This window comes from Chroicocephalus ridibundus, chromosome 3 (genome assembly GCF_963924245.1).
Source record: "Chroicocephalus ridibundus chromosome 3, bChrRid1.1, whole genome shotgun sequence".
Classification (NCBI taxonomy): Eukaryota; Metazoa; Chordata; class Aves; order Charadriiformes; family Laridae; genus Chroicocephalus; species Chroicocephalus ridibundus.
Genome location: NC_086286.1, coordinates 78,882,685 through 78,897,657, shown reverse-complemented (window position 1 = coordinate 78,897,657; position 14,973 = coordinate 78,882,685). Strand labels below are relative to the sequence as shown.

The following is a 14,973-nucleotide window of genomic DNA, read 5'->3' as shown; positions in this document are numbered from 1 at the left end:
AAAGGACTCGTCTACACCAGAGCACCTCTACTAGAGTAATTACGCTAACAGAGCCTCCAAGCACTATGGCAACCGTTACCTCAGCCTGCTCCACGCAGCCTCTGCGTCTGAGAAAGCTGTGGCAAAGCAAGGCGTCCGTAACCATGTCCACAGCAGGGGTTCTGCAAACACAGGTGTCTCAGTTGTGTGGTATTGTATTCCTTCACACCCTTTGCTGAGCCTGTGCTCGTACGAGTAGCTTGGGGAGCTCCCCCCTCCAGCTGCAGAGTGTATTATCCTCTGCTGTGATGGCAAAATTGTGGGTTTTCATGATGAAGCCCACACTGGATTAGCTGGATCACCATCACTGGGCTGGTGAGCTGGCTTCTTCTCTTTCACTTTCCTTTGGCTTCACTTGCAGAACTAAAGGGTTTTTACTTACCTTTTTCCAGAATAGGTGTCCCCTGTGTCCCCCCCCCTTTGTGTTACTGAGCTTGACCACAAACTCTCAATTTTTCTGGTGCTTTATTCCCTCTCTCTGTTATTCATTATTTGCTTCAGATCACCATCCTCCTTACAACTGTCCACAGACCCATCTCCTTGGAAACAGCAGGACTTGTTTATGTGACAGTAATAAGGAAACTAATTGATGCGTAGCAGCTACAGGCGTGCGAGGGAGCCATGTTCCACTGGAGGACGTTGGAAAAGTGAATCTCCTCTTATGCCAAAAGGTTAGATGGCATGAGCAAAACCCATGTTCATCCTCTGGAGTTTCCAAAGTTGCCTTGCCCTGTTCACAACAGCAGTAGGAAGCCTGTTGCATGCACACATCTGTGTTTTTATGGACCTTTTTTGCTAGTCTTTTTCATCACCAATGTGTTGGGGTTGAGAAGCAATGGGAAAATTGGTAAGTCTTCCCTGCGGGGAACTCTCCGGGAAAGGTCTGTGGTTCAAGGGTAGCCTGGGTAGCTCCTCCCTTGTGGGTCTGGGGAGGCTGTGCTGGTGCCAGTCGGGGGGTCATGCAGTGTGGGATCTGCCCTGGGGGTGCTAGCATATGAAAGCAGGGGTGTCTGGGAGGCCCCATGTCAAGCAAGCCCTGGTGGAGAGATGCTCGTGTTGATGAGACTGTGATGACAACTTGGAGGAGGAAAGAAGTATTTCTGTGTGCCTTTGGTTTAGTGCATATTTTAAAGAGGCAGTGTGGATGGATGCTGATTTTTCTATTTTATACAGCCTCTGAAAGAGTGCTGGAAGAGCTGTTCTTGGAAATCTTTTCCTTCATTGAAAACTTTCTTCCCTGCCCACCTGGTATGAATGGCTTTTCCTGGGTGTGCTTCATCAGCAGGTTCCAATCTTCGTTTGGTTTCCTTCCTCCTGTTACTACATACCTCCTTTGTGTGACTTTCCTGGGAACTACATCTGTAAATAGCACTGTCCAAGCGGGAAGCCTGTTCCAGTTGCATGCCCTGTATTTTAAACTCGGGTGATACCATAACTGTGTATCATTGAACCTTCAAATAAGCTGCTTTTCTATTAACTGAAGCTGTATATACCCTGTAGTTCTTACACTGTATCAAGTAAGATGCTTGGTACTACTTTGCTGGGCAGCTGCAGTGTGATTTAAAATTTGCTTTTAACTTCTTTCTCTTGGTATGGTGTTTACACTAGCAAAACCTGCTAACAGCTTTCAGAAGTGAGGAACTCTCAATTTTTGACGTGTAAGTTAATAGGACCCTTATTAAGATGGACCAAAGTGTGTACTTTTGAGGGCAGCATAGTCTCTGCTGTTCCTGCTTATGTAAGACCAGTAGATGAGTAGAAGAGCAGAAAGTACAATGAAAAAGCTTAACAAACACTATTTTTACAGTACCAGTAAGTCCAAAGTTATTAAAGACCTCTTTAATCATAGAATAGAAACATAGAATGGTTAGAGTTGGAAGGGACCTTAAAGGTCATCTAGTTCCAACCCCCCTGCCATGGGCAGGGACACCTTCCACTAGACCAGGTTGCTCAAAGTCCCATCCAGCCTGGTCTTGAACACTTCCAGGGATGGGGCATCCACAGCTTCCCTGGGCAATATGCGCCAGTGCCTCACCACCCTGACAGTAAAGAATTTCTTCCTAATATCTAATCTAAATCTACCCTCTTCCAGTTTAAAACCATTACCCCTCCTCCTATCACTACACTCCCTGATAAAGACTCCCTCTTCATCTTTCCTGTAGGCCCCCTTCAGATACTGGAAGGCCGCTATAAGGTCTCCCTGAAGCCTTGTTCAGGCTGAACAACCCCAGCTCTCTCAGCTGTCTCCACAGGAGAGGTGCTCCAGCCGTCTGATCATCTTTCTGGCTCTCCTCTGGACTCACTCCAACAACTCTGTGTCCTTCTTATGTTAATGTTAGCTCTTTAATGTTAGTTATTTTACCACCTTTTTCCTTCAGATGGCCTGTAGCCCTCTTTCAGATGACCTATGGCCTATGCTTGGTTGTTGTGGCATTACCAATGTAAACAACCAAATGAGGCTTGAATGACTTCTCATAGAGTGCATATGGGCGTATCTTTAAGGGTCTGCTCTCCTAGAGGTTGCATAAAGCATTTTCTGCAAGTTTCACTGTCCATGTCTTAGGTATCAAGGAAAATTGCTATTTGGTGGGATGTAGACTGTCTTCAAATGTGCTTCTGATAAAATAAAGAACGTGAAAGGGTAGGGCAGAAAGAGAGTGGAGAAACATGACTTAATACATATGCTTAATAATGGGGATAATGCTGGGAATGTTGCATGTTAAATATCCTTTTGTTATCTCAACACTAAATGTGGAGAACCATGTCTTTATTATGTAATAAAGCCATATGGAAAAAGCTAGGTGTTAGAGCACTAGGGAGGCTGCAAATGAAAACAGGCTGTAAAGCTTGGAATGCTTGCTCTGCAGGGTGTACTGAGAGGCAGACACTGAAGTCTGTAAAATAGATAATATAAAATGGTGTTAATCCTTGTCTTTTAAAAGGAAAAAAATCAGCAAAAGTTATTAGAAAGCACCAGGAAACATAAAAAAAAATTGGATAGTGGAGGAGAGCTATGTTTAGTGTTAGGAAAGGCATTGTTTTGGAATTGCATTAAAATACAGGATTCATCTGGAGGCGTGTGGTTTTTTTTTTTTTAATTATTATTTTGGTGCACATGACCTGGTTTGATATAAAACAGAGCCAGGGACAGCACAATGACATACTTTGAAAAGTTACATAGTCCATTAAAGAGCTAATGGCATTAAATAGCTCTCTTTTTACAGGCTATGGATTCTCAATCAAAGAACAGTTTCGTAGGAAGCTTTCTTCAGCCACCAGATAAGATGCTTCCTGCAGCCTTTGCTTATGTAGAATCAAAGAAGTTGGCAGCTGTTGGTGGTGACAGGCCATCTATCCCCAATAACCAAGGTAAAACCAAAATATGTCCTTAAAGTGGTCTTTTTAATTGTTCCATGTGAAATTTCTTGAGCAAACTCCCCGTTCTGTTTTACTCAGTTCAATGACTTGCTGTGATTATAGACTGACATTGAGACAGGATGTATATGTGTCCTGAGGGAGTAGTCTCCCTGAAGTCATATGTCTGGAATGGAAACTGCTGCAAGTCTTCTAACATCCTTATAAACTTTGGCTTTGAAAATTGTTTAACTTAAAATCATCAGACTTCCTCTAAAAGCAAAGGAGAATGCTTCAAACTCAGCAGAAGCAGTTCATGACTTTAATACAGCAAAAAAAGACCATTAGTATCGTACGCTGACTTGAAATTAGCTTTGTGTAGTGCTATTCGACTCCCTCTAGCTTAAAATCACTTCTAAGGTTTTTTGTGTGATATGATTCCTTGGAAGAACTTTTGATTAATGCAGACTCTCAGGAAGGTTAGCAGCGTGAAAGTTAGTCTGTATGAAATATGGGTCCACTATGATTGTCCGGTGCCTTAATTGATAATTACTCCCTCGAGCTCACAGGAAAAATGGTCGGTGGCATATCTGGAGAGCTCAGTGAATCACAAGGATACCATACTTGGATTTACTATCACGGACAACTTTGCAATATTGCACAAACATAGTCTATGTGTGTGATCATTGTTCTTTCATTTGAAGAATCTATAACTTCTGTAGTAATCGTTTGTCCTACAGAATTCGGGCTTTTTTGGATTAAAATGTTCAGTTTAATGTTATGCAGCTAAATGTTTAAGTAAGGAAATGTTTGGCATGCCAATACAAAGATGGAAGAAGTGGTCCCCCTTCATCTACTTCATCTTTCTGCTCTCTGGTATCTGCTTTTTTCTTTTCTTTTTTTTTTTTTTTTTTTTTTTTAAAAAAAAAAGTTTTATTCTGATGGGGCTGTGGTAACCTAATGAGAGTTCTTAAGGAGCCAGCAATATTTGCTGGGTATTCCTCTGCTGAGAAAATTGGTATAGGGAAACTATCAAGGCTTATAAAACGTCAGAAAAGAAGCTTGACTTGCTACAGAACGTCTTAAACTTCCACAGATATGTATGTTTTTTGGAGAGCTAGTAGAATTTTCCTTGTAGCTTAAATTGCAGCTTTTATTTTTGGCATGATTTTGACTCATACTGATTTGATGCTAAAAGCAAAATCTTGCAGAATTGTTTCTATGGTTTAAAGAATCATCAAATACAAGAAACTGGGCATGAAATCATTACCTTTTAAAACAATAACATTTTAAAAATGCATCCACTACTAAAATATCCCCTTGTATCTGATTTCCCCCCCTCCCAAAACCTGAGTCTTGTTTTGTTTTTTAATCTGTCCACACCAGCTGCATTACACGAAAACTTGTGACATACTTGGATACCTGTGTTCTCTGCTTCTGTGTAAACAGAAGTCCTAGGGTTCATTATATTCGTTATACTCAATTTGCTTCGATTTCTTTATGCTTGCTACCTGTTGGAGTGAAAATAGTTTTGCTCATAGGACCTGTGCTCTATAGCTCAGTTATGCAGTAAGCATGTCCATTTTCTCCCAGATACGTTGTGCGTGTGGTAGGGTACTGCTGGGGAACATAATTCATTTTAGGAGTGATCCTGGGAAGAAAATTTACATAGTATTTTGCTGTTTGAAGTGTTTTGTAATAATAATAATAATAATAATAATAATAATAATAATAATAATAATAATAATAATAATAGGAACCGTTACTTAAGGTGTAACTGTTGCATTGTTTGCTAGCTCTGGTGGCAGCCCTGAAAACTCTTCAAGAAAAGATTCACCATCTAGAGTTGGAGAAGTCACAGGTTGAAGATAATCTGCGCAGCCTCTCCATAGCAGCTGCTCAGTATAGGAAGGCCTTAAAGCATGAATCCTACAAGAGGGACACAGTACATCAAGAACTGATGCAACAGAGGAAAGGTATTTCTCTTGAATGATAAGGTATAGCCACAGCAACTCCAAGACTGCATAACCCAGGGAGTGTTTGTTTTGACAAACTGATAATTAATGCACTCCCCTTTCTTCTTTGCTTCAGGATTGGGGAGGGGCAGGATAACTGTGGATCAAGTTGAGATCTTTTTTTACATACATTAAACAAGTATTGCATAACCCAGGAAGCTATTTTAAAGAACAAGCAGATTTCAGGTGGTATGTTTAACTCCTACAATAAGCAAGCAGCTGCTTACGTGTATAACACTGCTAACTTGAGAAAGTCAGGAGAAGGGAAGAAACCAGATTCTGGTTAGATATCTGCTGATATAAATCAAAGTTACTGCAATGCTCACACCTTTGGAATTCAAATTAGGGACTAGGTCTGGAAAAACATTTTGATTCTCATGTCTTATATATAAAATATATTTTAACCACATGACTTGTTTGGACTAACAAAAATTTTCTTGCATGTTTTGAAGACAGAGAATTCCTCAATGAGATGACAGACTGTCTAAATTTGTAACTCCTCTTGCTGTACTGAATGTCTTTGTTTCTCTCTGTAGATATAAGTGTGCAGATAAATGCAGCACAATCCCGCTGCTCCCTGCTGGAGAAACAGCTGGATTACATGAGGAAAATGGTTTCCAGTGCGGAACTGGAAAAGAAAATTATTTTAGAACAACAGGTGAAGCCTTTTAGCATACTAACAAAGCAGCGATATTGTTAAAACGTATAGAAATGTGTAAGATTAGAACTTTTTTATGGCCATCATTCTTCCTAAGCTCTTCTCAGGGTGGTAGCAAACGGAAGCAATTTACTGTCTGACTGACTGATGACAACTGTTCAATGAATTGTATGAAAAGACTCCCTAGGTGGAACTCTTAATGAGCAAAACCATGCTAATACTTGCACATTTGGCTGCTGGAAACTTAAGTCTTCTTTGTCTGCCTGCTATTTTTCATCACTTTGCAATTTAAAAAATATGAAACTTAAACTAGTTAAACACCTTTACTGTAGTGTGCTTGGTTTTTTGCTGTCAGAAACAATTTCAGTCAGCTGCCAACTCCGTTCTTGCTTACTTTTTTCCAGGCCCAGTTTCAGAAAGAGGAAGATCAGAAGCGGTTAGAACTGCACGCAAAACTTGAAAAGCTTGAAATGCTAGAAGAAGTGTGTTTTAAACTTACTGCTACTCAGAGAATTGCAGAAGTAAGGATGCATGGAATGACAGCCTGAAAGTCATTCATTTTATATCATTTGTATGGCATACTGTTAATAGTACTAAGTTTTGCAACAGTTTCCTCTATTAAAGCTAAGATCATAAAGCATACCTGACTGAATGCCACCTTGGCTTAATTTTCATTAATCTTTTTATCATTCTGGGCTTTAAAAATTCCTACAGTCCTATTTTATCCCAGATTACAATTGCAAGCTACTTCAGACTTCTGATTCAGCATGGCAAACTGAGCGTGACTAATCATTCTTGCCTTCAAATTCAGGACAAGATCAAACACTTAGAAGAAAAGCTTTGTAAAGAAGAGCATCAGCGTAAGCTAATACAAGACAAAACTGCTCAGGTAGACTGAAAAGATTTTATTTTATCTTATTTTTTATGACTGAAGAAAGCTATTCTATCTGTCTAAAATACTCTTTTTTTTTTTATTATTACAATTAAAGTCCACATGATTATTACCCAGGGAGAACTCCTGGAATACTACCCAGACCAGTTACAAACTACATAGTAGAAAGCTTGCCAGGTGTGTTGCATATCTCAGTCAAGGAGGATTCTACTTGGTTTTGTATTAGTTATACAGTTCATCAGCCTCAAAGCTGCTGTAAGTGATCTGGGTAGAAAATGAATTTGTAGAGAACCTGCAACTAAATCAGATAACCGTAACTTACAGTAACTAGAAAGTGGTCATGTAAGAAACCTTATTCCCCAAGTAAGGTTGGTTATTCTGTTTGTTTTCCTCTTTTTGTTAAGATCTGCTGAAATCTAATATACTGGACCATACTTGGAAAAGTCTTTAATCAGTGATACTGTTACATTGTTCATTAACTGAGAGCTTGCATAATTTGTTATTCTGTGAAGCCATAATCAGTTTGTTGGGCCACTGTCCATCTGAGAGAGGAATATTTGCCAGAGAGCAAAATCAAAGAAACCTTTTGTTAAAGGAGCAAGGTACCCATAGAAGTAGTAGCCATTTTGAAAGAGAGCAGTTGTGGTGGCATTCCCTTGGGGCAAGGTGAGGGGATGCAGAGCTGAAGAATAATAGTGAAAGAACCTAGCCATAAGCAAAGCTGACAGCTTAAATTAATTCATCACTGCTGTCAGTTTTTATACCTCATGCAAGGATGATATCATTTCATCAGTCCAGGAAGCTTGAAATAACATGCAAATTGTAGTCCAGGTATCTGACCACCTCCAGAATCCAGCAGAATGACACAGTTGAAAACTTGCTGGTTTTGGGGTTTCTTGCTTAAACTGCTTGCTGGTGCAGAGCAGAAGGCCTACTATGGAGATTTTATCTTCTGAGAAACATAGTAAGAATGACTTTCCCAGAGCAGATAGTCTTACTTTAGCAGTAGTATAGACATTTGCTCAAGAAAGGACTTGAGGGTAGTAAACTGAGTCTTAAACTAGTATTAATATCATCCTTAGTTCACTGCAGGATGGATTTAGGTCTGTTGGATCTGGGTTGGGAAACACAGGGTGTGGGGTGGTTCACTTCCTTTTGATGACAGAAAAGCCAAAATAATCTCACTTTTGTGATGGACCTCCGGTGTTGTTTAGCTGGAACTGATACACGTGCCAAAACAAAGTCCTTGTCCTGTGTTTAATTGGGAATGGCTATTATCCTGTTTATCATGGGCCTTTATATCAACTTTGAACTACAGAGCAACCTGAAGATTGTCCAGCAGGTTTGACCTCAGTGTTACACAGACGGGCTCAGTTCTCTCTGTCCCCAGACTGTAAGATCCAAATGTTCATATTCTTTGGATTTTATGATCAGATCCCCAGCACGCAGCAGAATTAGCTCATCTCAGTTGCTGGTTGTCACAATGGAAAAATACAGCTGCTGCAGCTGAATATGAAAATGAGGACTTCTAAGACAGAGCTGCAAGATCTGCCTGGTACTCTGCCATCCTAGTAATCTGTTTGGTTTTTAAGTGTAGTTTATGCCTTCCAAGCAGGACAGTTAATAGTGCCCTTAATTGGATCTTATCCATGCATGAAAGAGGGAATTAATTAAACGATGTGATTTCATACTCCTAATAGGACATTAAGTGGTTGTTTTCTTTTTTTTGCTTATTCCCACAGCTTCAAACAGGATTTGAGATCAACAGAATTTTGATGTCTTTGGTAACATCTCAAAATGAACCTAAAAAGGAAAACGGGAAGAAGAAAAAAACTAAGAAGGTAACACGAAAGTTTTTATTGGCATACTGTTGCTGATAGCATCTGACTTGCACAGAGATTGGAATTTGTGAAAAACGATGATGTAAAAGGCACTTGGTTTGTCTGCTGCACTTTACTCCATTTCCAAAGTGACGAACAGTGCTGAATACTTCTTTTTTCTTTTCCTTTGGTAGTTAAAATGGTGCTAGGGCTAGTAGCACCTCACTGTAAAACTTTCAATTACTAGCAGGAAAATAACCTCTGTTACAGTGTTACTGCCATCCCCCATGTCCTGTCTTTGCTGCCTTTCAGTTTATCTGGCAAAATTAGTTTCCAAAGCAATTTTAACTAAGCATCTTAAGATGGTGTGTTTTGAAGGCATTGCTGAAATCGAGAGAATTCATTTTGCAACACATGTTACAGGTCAGTCAAAATTTTGCAACTGTTGTTTTGCAAACTTAAATAAGCAATGTTCAATTTCTTTAATGTCAACCTAATTGTCAAACTATCTGCTAAACGCATCTGGAATAAAATTTACTTTTCTCAGCTCTTGGAAAGTCCTACTCCTTCCTCATACAGGAGGGAATATTTTTTTTTTAACCAGAGGGAAACTGAGGTTTCGCTGCTTCTTTATATGAATTTTACTTATTAAAAAAAAAGTTTAAGATTGTGCTGTTGTTTCAGTGGATTGGAATTTCTTGTCTTACTTTTTCTGTCTATCTTATGGCAGAGAAATCCTACAATGAAGAAAATGCACCTTTCACAATTACATGTAAAGGCTGGTGAACTACCTTTTGTGGCTGGGAAGGTGAGTGAAATCAAATGTTCCCGCTGAACTGGCATTTACAGTTTTAATAAGTCTCTTTACTGTAATTGTTAATCACTTCTGTAAACCACTTAATAATTTTACTTTAAGTCTGTCAGCTCCAGCCATTCTGTTAGTGCAAATGTACAAAGTGTGTTGCATATTATGAAGCATCGCAATCCACGTATCTCACCACGAAGCCAAGGAGGAGCTTCATCTGGGATTTCAGCACACAGTGCACTTTCAAAACCTGTATCGTCTTGTTCCACATCACCTACTGCCACCAGAAATCTTTCGGACCTTCTGTTGGCCATACAAGATGAGCTGGGCCAAATGAGCTTGTGAGTATTCATCCCTTGTGTTATGAGTAAAAGTGACTTCAATGGTAGCTACGGGTGTGCTGTAGTCAAACCTAGCCTGTTTTAAGTGTAGGACTACTTGTTGACAGAATGGCCGGAGCAGGCCTGACTGGTAGGATTTTTCTCATTCAAAAAATTCTTTCTGTCCTGGTGTTTAACTCATCTTGTGAGCAAGCAACATACTCTTCAGCTGTTTTTCTTTTTGCTTCCGTATCCTGTGCGTAACCAAGCTGCTACTGAAGTAACAGCTGCAGCAAATGAAAAATTTTTCATTTCAAAAAGCCCTGTACTTTTTAGAAGTTTCAAACATACTCTGAGATCTACTGACTACACCAAGAATGTTCTCCTGGAGAAGGCTGCAAAGGTGGTATTAATGTTGAGCAAGCCTGCAGCATGCAGTCAGTTTGGGTGGTAGAATAGGTTAGTACAGCTGGGTCAGGAATAGTCCTGTCACAACATCTAGCCTATTACTTTGTCCTCACTCTTTCGGTGTTTTCTCCGTACCTGCATACCTGATGGGTCATTGTGCTAAGACAGTGTGGAATTCGTTCCTTTTCTGTGTTGGTAGCAGGAGAACTTGCCAGTCCTGTAAGAGGGTTGTGAAAGAGGGATGGTCTCCTACCAGAAAATGGGCAGGGTGTGGAAGAAGCTAACGCATTAGATGGGAGTGTATGTATCTTTCTAGCCGTGCAAGTGAATGTGGATTACAACTTGTTGTGTTCTTAGGCATCTTGCCATAAATGCAAGGTTGTAGAATTGTGGGCCAAAGCTATCTAGCTGGTCATACTAGACATGTCAACATAATGAGCTGTGGTTTGAACAGAGGAGGATGTGTTGGTTAAACCAGTTAGGATGTTGACACTGGTTTGACACTGGTGGCAAAATTTAAACTGGCAACCAATCTCTTCTTCAAAAAGCTTTGGCTTACTTACGGCAATTCAAGACTTTTTTTTTAATAGCAATATCCAGTTGCTTCAATTAAACTGTCAAGCAGCAGCAGTTACTCAGAAGTCAATAAGAAGCTGTGACCTTTGTAAAGAGATTATTTATCTAAGAGAGGGTCTCTGTTTTCGACTAGTTCAGATATCTAGGGGTCAAGTAGATCTACACTGAGTAGATCTACACTGAGTAGATCTACATTGAGGAGCAATTGAAGGAGCTGGGGCTGTTTAGTTTGAGGAAGAGGAGGCTGAGGGGAGACCTCATCACTCTCTACAACTACTTGAAAGGACATTGTAGAGAGGCTGGTGCTGGTCTCTTCTCACAGGTAATTAGTGATAGAACAAGAGGGAATGGGTTCAAGCTGCAGCAGGGTAGGTTTAGGCTGGACATTAGGAAAAAATTCTTCACAGAAAGAGTGGTTAGACGCTGGAATAGGCTGCCCAGGGAGGTGGTGGAGTCACCATCCCTGAATGTGTTTAAGACTCGTTTAGATGTGGTGTTAAGGGATATGGTGTAGGGGAGAACTTTGTAGAGTGGAGTTGATGGTTGGACTCGATGATCCCAAGGGTCTTTTCCAACCTAAATGATTCTATGATTCTACACAGTTAATTTCTTTTAATTTAGCTGGTTAATTGGTTAATTTGATTAACCAGCACACCTCACTGCAGATCTTTTTGAGTAGAATATTTTAATTTGAATTGTCTGTCAGAAAAACTATAAATAAAATATACTAGTTTAAACAATATTTTTCTGAATTAAACTAAGCTTTCAAAGTCTGCACTAAATTGGGCAGGAAGTGAAAATACCACGCTGCATAGCCGCTGTTCACTTTCTAAATTCTTATTTTGCACACTATTACATTACACATGTAGTTGTTATGATTGTGGGAAGGGGGAGGAATAAGATGCACATCAGCTGCAAATTTGGAATAAGAAAATCAGACCCACTGGAAAAACTTTTTCTTTTCTAGGATGAGTATATTTCAGATTAATGTGTATTGTGTGAGGGGGTAAATAGTGCTAAGTTGCTGTACTGTGGACAAAACAGGTAGCAACTCCTGCAATACACTGAAAGTATTCGAAGTAATCTTAGAGACTATATCATGAATACTTAGTGTGCCATTTTTGTCTTTAACAGCAAGCATCAAGAACTTCTGAAGAAGATACAGGAGATTGAAGATTCCAGAGTTTGTGAAGGCCTAGAAGGGGAGCTGGATTGCCTTGTAAAACAAATGGAGATTAAAGGAGAACAAATATCCAAGCTGAAAAAGCATCAGGCTACTGTAAGAACAAGATGTAAACTCTCTAGTTGAAGGCTGCCACAACTCTGCCTCCTGTTGTCATTAACTAGAATGTCACTGGAGTGCTTAAACCAGGATTATGGGTGATTACAATTAGGCTGCTACCTCGGTGTTCTTGTACCTCCAATTCCTTCTTTTGATCAAGAAAAAGTGCTTGCAGCTGGCAGCTAGGTGTCTATGCTAGTGCGAAAACTTCCTGCCCTGTGGCAGTTCTGCAATACAGAGCTGCTGTTGCTCAGTCTGTCACTTCTGCTCACCACATTAAGACAAACTGTTGAGATTTCACTCCTTTGTGCCCTGTCCCTCTGGGGAATGAGAAAGAAGCTATAATTCCTGCACAGATTGGATTAAATGTCTTTTATATTACTGAAATATTGAAGCTTTTTATTAACCAAATAGTCTGTTGACCACGGCTTCTCCAAAGTCATCCAGACAGCCTTTCAGTTTTGTTTAACCCCTAACTTGTACGCATTCTGTCAGTATTTGTTGTAGAGGCATAGAAAACAGCTTTTCATACATGCCCATGTAAGATTACTCTTCTGTAGATGAACAGCTTAACCTCTTTGTAGCAATTTGGTTTGGAACATATGATAAAAATTGCAATCCATAGTTCTGTCTGATGGTTTTCTCTTCTTCCATCTTTTCTTTCAGGATAAATAGAATTACCTAAGAACTTCGCTCATATAGGAAACAAAATGAAACTCAGTGTGAGACCTTGTGAAAGGGGGAGGGATGGTTAATTTAAATCTGACCAATTTTATTCACATTCATTCTTTGATAGATTTTACTCACTCAAACCTTTTATTGTCCACATAATTGCAAGCACAAAGGTGCTTATGTCAAAGTAGTCTTGTCAGGGTTGCATGTTAGCAATATGGACAAAGGACATTGACTGTTGAGTCCTCACTGCCTCTCTTGGCAACGATGTCAACTGTTTTTTGGATAAATTTCTTATATTCTGGAGGAGGCAACAATTACTGTGTTAGTCCTTGCCTCAGAATCTTGCTGACTTCATTTTCCAGGAACCTGAGACAATGGACAACAACTGTGCCTTTGTTTCTTCCTTTTGCATATCTTTAAGACTACAGTCTGCCTTCATTTTGGGACAAGGAGAAGAGGAATAGCAGATACAGTGTGGTGCAACCTTGTTGTCACCCTTGCCTATTATCAGGGTGCAGATCTACTGGCAAGTTATCTGGGCTCTGGTACAGCCTTATCAGAGCACACGCCGTAGGGTCATGATGTAAATAGCACATTCTTCGTGTTTGTCTGTTTGATTACTGTCCATCATGTCCTGGTTATCAATACAGGCCACTCCTGTAACCCTTGGCCTATATCGTTTTTTCTGGTGCTTTTGCACCCACGCATTTCTGTTTGTATTTTGTACAGACCAATCTTAATATTTCTGATGCATATTTCTGCTTTTAGAACCTGTCACACTAAAAATACTGTTATCATCTCTTTGTTTCACAGTTAATAATATGTTCTAGAATGCAATTAAAGTTAATTATTTTTAGAAATGGACTAAAAGCCTAAATTGGCATATGGAACGCTTCCAGCCTAATTTTATCTTTGGGAGTGACCTTTTCATGCCAAGTGCAAGTCAAGACTTGTTATTTGACTTATTAAAAAACATTCTTTAGCAATCAACCCTATTTATTCTGTTTTCTAATTTTGCTGTGAGGCTTCAAAGTGAACTGCTTAGATACAGTAACAGTATACATTTTATACGTTTGTTGGGTGCTTTTTTTTTTGGTTAGGGTAGTACAATCTGAAAGGGAAAAAGACCATCATAAATATAAATTGGTAACAGATGATATTCTGTCTCTCTCAGGCAAGCATTTTTACCTTAGGGAGTAATGGGGTTCAACAACCTATTGAGCGTGGGTGAGGTCAGTTTTCTGTAATGCTTTCTGTGTGGGCGAGGTTAGTTTTCTGTGGTGCTTTGTGTTACAGCAAGACAACTATATGCAAGATTAGTAGGTTTTAACTTTTTTTTTTTAATGTCCCTTAGACATCTTTAGTTTGGAGTTTGGTAGAAGTCCAGTTAAGCTCCACAGCTGTACGTCTTCCAAGTGTGTAACATTCTAATTAGCAAACTTTCTTCCTAGGTGCAGAAATTAAAGAGAAAAACTCAGAAATTGAAGCAAGGGGCAGCTCATGTCGAACTGAAGTGTGGTGACAAAAAGGAAGCAAAGGAAATTGCAGTCACTGTAAGGAAAAGTTTTTCTAAATCTTGTCCTGGGCAGAAAAGCAGAAGCTCTCTTCAGCTGCTAAAATATGTGCAGAAACTTCAGTCAACACTGAAAAAAGATGGTATCATGTGGGAACAATAGTTCTGAAGTTCACTGTGTTAGAAGTTCTTGAAGTTGTCTGACAGCTAGTAAATTTTTAATTTTACAAAGTACTTTTAAAAAATAAAATAGATATAGCATAGATATAGATATACATTCTAAACTGCCTACTCACTAGTAGGTCAGTTTGTTCACCTCAGAATTAACTTTAATGTAGGGTAGCTATAATTCAACTACGCTGACTTGTAATAAAGTGTTTTAATGGATTAATGAAATGCTTACTTGTTAACTTGTCAAATAAAATTTTATACCCTTTTTACACTTTAAATAGTATGCAGTCTTTGGTGTCCTGTTCTCCCCGCTGCCAAGGAGATACTTAGGGCTTGCTTTTCCAGAATGACTTGGGCTAGTGCTTCTGTTCAGACAAAAACAGTGGTTTTCCTTTTCTCTAATAACTGAAGATTCAGATCATTGCAACTGAGGGAGAAAAGGAGG

The 14,973-nt window shown here is 39.5% G+C and overlaps 1 protein-coding gene across 2 annotated transcripts; it reads left to right on the top strand.

Moving 5' to 3' along the window:
- Window positions 1–263: 263 nt before the first annotated feature.
- CEP57L1 (centrosomal protein 57 like 1) lies at window positions 264–14,711 on the top strand. 2 transcript variants are annotated; one of them, XM_063331105.1, is made up of 12 exons: window positions 264–354; window positions 541–710; window positions 3,264–3,408; window positions 5,190–5,369; window positions 5,945–6,066; window positions 6,471–6,587; window positions 6,878–6,955; window positions 8,701–8,799; window positions 9,509–9,586; window positions 9,695–9,924; window positions 12,022–12,166; window positions 14,296–14,711. In XM_063331105.1, the coding sequence occupies exons 3-12, from the start codon at window positions 3,267–3,269 to the stop codon at window positions 14,518–14,520; spliced, it is 1,416 nt and encodes a 471-aa protein (XP_063187175.1). In that variant the 5' UTR covers window positions 264–354; window positions 541–710; window positions 3,264–3,266; the 3' UTR covers window positions 14,521–14,711. The 2 variants fall into 2 exon arrangements, with proteins under 2 accessions (XP_063187175.1, XP_063187174.1); XM_063331104.1 differs by having other exon boundaries at window positions 541–886.
- The last annotated feature ends 262 nt before the right edge of the window (window positions 14,712–14,973 follow it).